Source organism: Oncorhynchus mykiss, chromosome 11 (genome assembly GCF_013265735.2).
Source record: "Oncorhynchus mykiss isolate Arlee chromosome 11, USDA_OmykA_1.1, whole genome shotgun sequence".
NCBI lineage: Eukaryota > Metazoa > Chordata > Actinopteri > Salmoniformes > Salmonidae > Oncorhynchus > Oncorhynchus mykiss.
Window position 1 is genome coordinate 11137675 of NC_048575.1, and position 8719 is coordinate 11146393.

The 8719-nt window shown below is 40.8% G+C and overlaps 1 protein-coding gene across 3 annotated transcripts in view; it reads right to left on the bottom strand.

The window, feature by feature from the left end:
• LOC110536548 (laminin subunit alpha-1) overlaps window positions 1-5472 on the bottom strand; it is a 78177-nt gene extending 72705 nt beyond the window's left edge. For all 3 annotated transcript variants that reach the window (XM_036934849.1, XM_036934851.1, XM_036934850.1), the window contains exon 1: window positions 5219-5472. In XM_036934849.1, coding sequence (XP_036790744.1) covers window positions 5219-5285 — 67 coding nt within the window. In that variant the 5' untranslated portion in view covers window positions 5286-5472. The remainder of the gene's footprint in view (window positions 1-5218) is intronic.
• Window positions 5473-8719: the final 3247 nt, after the last annotated feature.

Below are 8719 nucleotides of genomic sequence, written 5' to 3' on the forward strand. Positions count from 1 at the left end.
CATCTGTCTGCATCTGCCGACCAAATCTGGGCTCCATGGTGAACGCTTGCATGTGGCGGAAAATGAAATCAAAGCCAAACTAGCATCCTTGTCCTACTTGTCATTTTTATTTAATGTATTAATGCTATATTAATGCTTTAATATCCTCATGTCTTATTAGAGTTAACTGCAATATTAGCCCCATAATTAGCTTCATCAGCTTATCTGACATCATACATTATACAGCTTTTTGGACTAAACTGCTTGAGATGATGTGATGTGAACTAAATGGCTATATCCCCACAGTTTAGCAACTACGGTGGATGCGTAACCAGGTCAGTGGGTACGGTGGGGCGGCAGGTAGCCTTGAGGTTAGAGCATTGGGCCAGTAACCAAAGGTTGCTGGTTTGAATTCTGGAGGCGACAAGGTGAACAAATCTGTCGCTCTACCCTTGAGTAAGGCACTTAACCCCCCCGCCCCCCCAAAAAAATCCATTAAAGGAGAGATATAAGCAGCCCTCAAATGATTATACAGCTCAGCTCATTAGTGTGAAAGAGACATCAGTCAGTCAGTGAGGCCTGGTCAATGTTTGGATAACAAGGCCCCGTGATTGACTGGGGCCTTGACTGGGGCCTTGAGCAGGCCCCCAATGGTCAGAGGTCATCTCATCAGCCTTACCCAGGAGCGGCTTCTGCTGAGCGCCTGCCATCTTTGGAATGCCACTGTCACTGAACACAAAAGACTAACATTTCAACAGTTCACTGGTAGATAGCATCTGGGTTGATAAGGTAAAAATGCTGTCCGTGGCTGAAGATGTTAGCCAGCTACCAGTTCAGCAGTTCAGGTCGCGTTACTCAACGCTCAGGGCACTCGGTTTAGCAAAGAATGTTGTGTAAATAGTGATGGTGAACTGATTAAACATTACAAATATTTTAACTGATCAATGCATTCTGTGTGTGGAACATATGAGTAAATAATATATTTTTGTAAAAATATCAATCTTAAGACAGGGAGTTTAATGTAAATGTATTGTTCTTAATATTCTGAGTAAACCTCCCCCTCACAGTCAATAGTCTCGAAAACCCGACACAGTGACTATGGTCTGGTTTCATTGACTCATTCTTTTGGCAACTTTGAGAAGAAAAAAATAAGGAATTTGAGGTTATGATCATTTTCATGGCCAATGTACAGGGTCACCGAGCGGGGGGGTTGGCGCATATCAGACTCAAAAGAAACACATGGGTTTTCTTCCCTATTTTACATTACACTTTATTATTATCAGTAGCATTTCATTGATATTATTCAGGTTATTATTACCTCTAAATATTAGTCTAGTATACAAATTAAGAAATGTCAGATTGGAGAGGATTGTCACGTTTTGGGATTGTGTCTGACTTTTACAGTGTGTATTGTCACGTAACAAAGTTAGCACCACTTTGCCATAAAACATTTTGGTAGAAGGCAGTGTGGAGGGGTCCATTTAGCATCTTCACCCTGCACCTGAGAGAAAGATGGATTTTCACTTATAGCACCGCACCACTGTGGGATTTTGACTTTAACCAAAGCCTACATGTCTTAGGCTATCATAGGCTATCAGACTCAGAAGAAACATGTGCAATTTCACTATTGCATCTGCCTACAGAGTAAGCCATTTATTTCAAATACTGACGCCTTGAAAATTGAGATGAGAGGGTGGTTTGTGATTACATTTATAATCCTTCTTTACTTCAAATAATTAGGCAGATCAGACCAAGCAGTCCCAGTAGTCAGATCAGCAGCAGTAAGGACAGTAGTTTCAGCCTACGAGGTTGATCATTTCCCTGAGGGAAAAGTGCTAGGGAACACACACACCGAATGTTGATCTGCTGTTGATCTGCTGTTGATCTGCTGTTCATCTGCAATTCGTTGCTCCATGGCTCAAAAGCTGTAGTGCAATTGGAAAATATTCAGACCCCTTGACTTTTTTCACATTTTGATATGGTACAGCCTTATTCTAAAATGTATTAAATATTTGTTCCTCATCAATCTACACGCAATACCCCATAACGACAAACTGAAAACAGGTTTTTAGAATTTTTTGATAATAAAAAATAAAATAAAAAATGAAATACCTTACTTACATAACTATTCAGACCCTTTGCTACGAGACTCAAAATTTAGCTCAGGTGCATCCTGTTTCCATTGATCATCCTTAAATCATCCTTGATTTAGTCCACCTGTGGTAAATTCAGTTGATTGAACATGATTTGGAAAGACACACACCTGTCTATATAAGGTCCAAAAGTTGACAGTGCATGTCAGAGCAAAAACCAAGCCATGAGATTGAAGGAATTGTCTGTAGAGCTCAGAGACAGGATTGTGTCGAGGCACAGATCTGGGGAAGGGTACCAAAACTTTTCTGCAGCATTGAAGGTCCCCAAGTACACAGTGGCCTCCATCATTTTTAAATGGAAGAAGTTTGGATGTCACACCCTGACCTTAGAGAGCCGTTTTATTTCTCTATTTGGTTAGGTCAGGGTGTGATGTGGGGTGGGCATTCTATGTTTTGTATTTCTAGGTTTTGGCCGGGTATGGTTCTCAATCAGGGACACCTGTCTATCGTTGTCTTTGATTGGGAACCATACTTAGGTAGCCCTTGTCCCTCCTTTCTTTGTGGGAAGTTAACTTTGTTTGTGACACATGCCCTTAAGCTTCACGGTTGTTTTGTATTGTTTATTGTTTTTGTCGGCGTCATCCTAAATAAAAGGAATATGTATGCTCACCACGCTGCGCTTTGGTCTAGTTCTTTCGACGGCCGTGACATTGGGACCACGAAGAATCTTCCTAGAGCTGGCCGCCCAGCCAAACTGCGCAATCGGGGAGAAGGGACTTGGTCAGGGAGGTGACCAAGAACCTGATGGTCGCTCTGACAGAGCTCCAGAGTTCCTCTGTGGAGATGGAAGAACCTTCCAGAAGGACAATCATCTCTGCAGCACTCCACCAATCAGGCCTTTTTGGTAGAGTGGCCAGATGGAAGAAACTCCTCAGTAAAAGGCACATAACAGCCCGCTTGGAGTTTGCCAAAAGGAACCTGAAGGACTCTCAGACCATGAGAAACAAGATTCTCTTGACTGATGAATCCAAGATTGAACTCTTTGGCCTGAATGCCAAGCATCACGTCTGGAGGAAACCTGGCACCATCCCTACGGTGAAGCATCATGCTGTGGGGATGTTTTTCAGTGGCTGGGACTGGGAGACTAGTCAGGATCAAGGGAAAGATGAAGTACAGAGAGATACTTAATGAAAACCTGCTCCAGAGCACTCAGGACCTCAGACTAGAGTGAAGGTTCACCTTCCAACAGGACAATGACCCTAAGCAAGACAATGCAGGAGTGGCTTTGGGACAAGTCTCTGAATGTCCTTGAGTGGCCCATTCAGAGCCCGGACTTGAACCCGATCGAACATCTCTGGAGAGACCTGAAAATAGCTGTGCAGGGACGCTCCCCATCCAACCTGACAGAGGTTGAGAGGATCTGCAGAGAAGAATGGGAGAAACTCCCCAAATACAGGTGTGCCAAGCTTGTAGAGTCACACAAAAACTCTAGGCTGTAATCGTTGCCAAAGTTGCTTCAACCAAGTATTGAGTAAGGGGTTTGAATACTTATGTAAATGTGAAATTTCAGTTGTTTTTTTATTGTACATTAGCAAAAATATCTAAAAACCTGTTTTTGCTTTGTCATTATGGGGTATTGTGTGTAGATTGATAAGGGGGAAAAAACTATTTACTCCATTTTAGAATAAGGCTGTAACGTAACAAAATGTGAAAAAAGTAAAGGGGTCTGAATACTTCCCGAATGCACTGTACCATCCATCATCTTTGCTATAGCCAAAGATTATCTGTTGCTCAGTGACTGGTGTACTTTACAGGTGTTTCTGATTAATAAACAATGCCATGATGGTGGGTGGTACCATTTAAATAAAACCCAGCCCTAAAACGAAACGTAGGATAAAAATAATTTACACCTCATTTCATAGGAAAAGACAAGACAATGAATTTGCACAAAGCAGGCAGTTCGGGTTTATCACTTCAAGCCCAAGTATATCATACTTTGACTAAAACTATGACTGATTGACTTACATTGTTGTGCAACACCATGGGTAAGCTCTGGCCATCGTCTTTTAGTTTGAAAAACTGGTGTGGGCATTTAATTAGGGTCAAATTTGAACAATTAAAAATAATATATACATATATTAAATATTATTCATACAGTAATTAACTACAGAAAAACATGCAATTAACTTGATTTTAAAAAATGTATCGTTTGACAGCCCTACAATTTAATATATGTAATTGTGGCACATGAAGATCCCCAACATGGTTATGCCAACAAGTATAGGTAGAAGCTTCTCCAATTACGTTTCAGAAGAAGCCTCTTACAAGCAAGCCAGTATTCAGTATTCAAGAATATCAATTCAATTAAAAGTGTTCCTTAAATGTATTGAATTGAATGGGGGGACAAGTTACACAGCACATCAACATCTGATCTTGATTCCAATGTAATGTAAAAAAAAAAAAAAAAAAAAAGGAGAGGAGACATGTAATGAAAGTTGGTCTATTTGAAGCTTAAAATCTGCACCTCAAACATTTTCTACTGATGATTGTTGTTACAATTAGAGGAATTGAATTGGGCCTTGAGGCGACCCTAGCATGTTAGCGTGACTGTGCTTTAGAGAAAGAGGCGTCAGCAATTGTAAATCATTTCAATGACAATGGCCCGGAATTTCTCTCAAGGTGAGAGAACTAATAACGGTTTAACAAAGTAACTATCATGTAGATTGGCCAGTGATATTAGTTTCCTGGTGATGCAACTGGTTGTATTAAAACTGGATAGCATAGTTTGTAATAACTTAGAATCCTCCTGTTTGTAATTGTAAATTAATGGCGGAATTATTGTCCGCAATTTCAACACCAAGACACCAATTACTTTTCACTCAATTTATGCAATACATATTAGGCTATTTCTGTTTTAAACTGGCAAATGTAAAGAACAGTAAAATAGTAATTACTCAAAATGCGTTCTATCAACAAAGATACATCTACTATTCCTAATCTTCCACTTATGCTCTACATAAATTAAAGTGCATATCCCATACATTGCTTTAAGAAAAATAAAACAATGCTTTGACTCGGACGCATTGAGACCTCGTGCTGAAAGAGTGAAAATGCAGTCAATAGGAAAGAGATTATTTCCAGCTCACCTCTTTGCTGGCACTCCGCGGAGGATGCAGATAGCAGCACAATTGCACAGCATAAGAGCCTCATCATTCACAACACAGGTGGACTTCGGCTTCTAATAAATGTCTCCAATATTAATTTAGGGATATATTTTCTAATGTTTTACAGGAATTTATAGCCTAAAGTTGTCATGCACATTCGTTTCGCCTATGGTCTCTCTCTGTCATCTGTTCAGCGTGTACCCCTCTTCCACTCTCCTCTCTCCCCTCACTCATTCAGCTAACTTTTGTCTCAACGTTTTTCTTTCGTCCCGCTACAAAGTCCCTGGCTGGACCGCACCATTTGGTGAGGAGTAGGGGGGTTGACCAAATTTGTTGAGATTTTATCATTGCTGCCTTTTACTCTCAACTACTCTTTACAAATGAAGATGGTTTTGACCTTTACAAATGTACACTGTTTTGTGTTTAATGATAATTTTAGAAAGGTTTAGAATAACAAAAACTTTGCACCAAATTTGAAACGGTTTAAATTATTTTTTTTAAATGAAGGCCACTTTTTTTTTTATGTAGTCTACCTATCAGCCTATAGTCTATTTGATGATTTAATTATGTCAACATCCTACATAAAATATATCATGCAGTTTGGATATTCAACTATGCTTCACAACTTGGCAAGCAGTCGTTGTAATTGGATTATTACACCAAATAGTACAACTTGTAAAAAAGTAGCCGTTTAACCTCTATACAAGCAGAGGTATACGCTGCGCGATTTACATAGCAGTAGCCTACAGTACACCAGATACTGTTATTCTGCTGATAATACACTAAAGTCCATGTAAATATTGAACCATGATTGTGATACTGGAATGGAAAGCGTAGGTGCCTTTTCCCATCAAAGTTATGCAGGGCATTCAATAATCACAACCAACTGTACTTAACATTTAATACAAGCCTATGAATGTATGAAACATTGGAAACTTGTCTTCCAGACTAATTTCAACAAAGCAAAACAAAACGAAGTTATTTATACCTGTGGATTTCACAGCGAAAACAAAAGGAACATTTAATCCATTGATCTATACATCTTTCCAAAAAAAGTGTATTTTTAACCAATATTCAACTACTACTTTAAACTTTTCAATTACTATAGATGGCTTAGCTGACAACATCACAAAACCGATCTGTACTCTTCAATGGGGCAGAAGTCCTTGAGTTGTTGTCATTCAGCATGGCCAGCTACCAACAATGACAAGAAACAGCCATGTGGAGAATTTATAAGTGACTCGTGTCAGCTAAATTGAGTGTCATTATCTGGTCAGGAGTGTGTGTATACTGCCCTCTTGTGGATGTAATGAAAATGGGTGGGAATGTTAAGGGCAACAGTACTGCAGTAAAAGACTACTAAATCAACTATTCAAGTGTTAGCCACATTCAGATTCTATAGTTACAGACCGCTCCTCCCATGAATGCATGCCTGTCAGACTTGTATTCAATTATTTTATGGAAAAGATCTCTGTAATGTTTTAACGAGGCAACGTCCTCACCCTTTTTGTAGAATCAATGACTTTAGTGACTTTTTCCAGAAAGTCCCTTCTCAAGACGAAAGGCCTTGCCATTGTACATGGCGATACCAGAGGACAGAGACATAATAGACATGATTATTAATTGTACAGATCAAATGAGGCTGCTGAGGGCGGAACGGCTCACAATAATGTCCGGAACGGAGCCAATGGAATGGCATCAAACACCTGGAGACCATGTGTTTGATGTATTTGATTCCATTCCACTAATTCCAGTCATTACTACGACCCCATTCTCCCCAATTAAGGGACCACCAACCTCCTCATAGATTATCATGTGTAATAATGTCCTATTTTTCTTCTGTGCATGGACAATGAGTGACTAATAAGCCTGCAAAGCATGAACATACCCCTACGACAACACCTAATCCTGTAACTATTCCTGTAAACCACGGCATCATATAATGGGTTAGCCTTTTATTGAACAACACAGGAGCAGCCAACACCAATATACTGTATGGTTACAGTTAAATACAGGTTAAATAAAATAATACATTGTAACGTGAAACTCCCTTATAGAGTTAAGGCATCCAGTGATTCCAGTCTACGGATTTCACCAGGTTGTTTAGTATAACCAGGCTCCTCCTTGGTGGAGATACTAGGGGAACCAGATGGACCGTTTTAGGGATGCATGTTTTAACCAGGTTGTTTAGTCTGTATCTGTATCTACAGCAGCTTCTGTCAGGGAGGAACTTATTAGGCCAGACTGAGGAAAGGTCATGGTAGCAGGTGTATGTATAAATATGAGGAGCAATGAACATAACCCCTATTGACACAGACAGGACAGACAGGACGGGACAGGACAGGACAGAACAGACAGGACAGGACAGACATGACAGAGACAGGACAGACAGGACAGAGCAGACAGGACAGGACAGACAGGACAGGACAGACAGATAGACAGGACAAACATGACAGAGACCGGACAGACAGACAGAACTATTGGTTCTATTGTTAAAGGGATAAGGGATGGAAGCAGGTGTACTATATCATTGCTCCAACCAGAAGAGACATCTATGTTAGGACTTCAGGGCGTGGTCATCTACAAGCGACTGGAACCTTCAGTTTATAAACAGCAGAAGGTCAGCGAGAGTCTGGATAGGCCTTATCTGCCATACAGATGAGATGGATAGAGGCATGCTCTAAAGACACATTATTATTCTGATATTAGAATAGCATTGTAGAATGCAGTTCAGAACCAATGGGTTACAGAGAATAAACCCTGTTACTTGGAAGTATTGTTATCTACAGTATCTATTGATACCAATATAATCATTTTTTTGTTGTTTTCTCTTAGAGTTTGTCTAACTAAAATCATGTTATTGTAACTCATGCCCTCTAGTGGTAATCTAATCACCTGTCATCTCCTGTCTGTGTAACAGTATAGCTTCCGACCCTCTCCTCGCCCCTACCTGGGCTCAAACCAGGGACCCTCGGCACACATCAACAACTGACAAAGCAAGGGTAACAACTACTTCAAGGTCTCAGAGCGAGTGACGTCACCCGATTGAAACGCTATTAGAAACGCACCACCGCTAACTAGCTAGCTATTTGACATCGGTTACATCTGGACTGCTGCAACTTGCTGCAACTTGCTGTTAGATGGGCTCTCCTCTTGTGCCATCAAACAACTTATGGAGAATGCCACAGCCCGCCTAGTGTTCAACCTTCCCAAGTACTCCCATGTCACCCCACTCCTCGGCACACTCCACTGGCTTCCAGTCAAAGCTCACATCCACTTCAAGGCCACGGTACTTGTCTACAGAGAAGCAAGAAGCAAGAGGAAGTGCCCCTCTCTATCTTCAGGTTATGTTCAAACCCTACACCCCAACCCAAGCACTTCATTCTGCCACCTCTGGTCTCTTGACTCTCCCACTCCTATGGGAGGGCAGCTCCCGCACAGACCAGTCAAAGCTCTTCTCTGTCCTGTGACCCCAATGGTGGA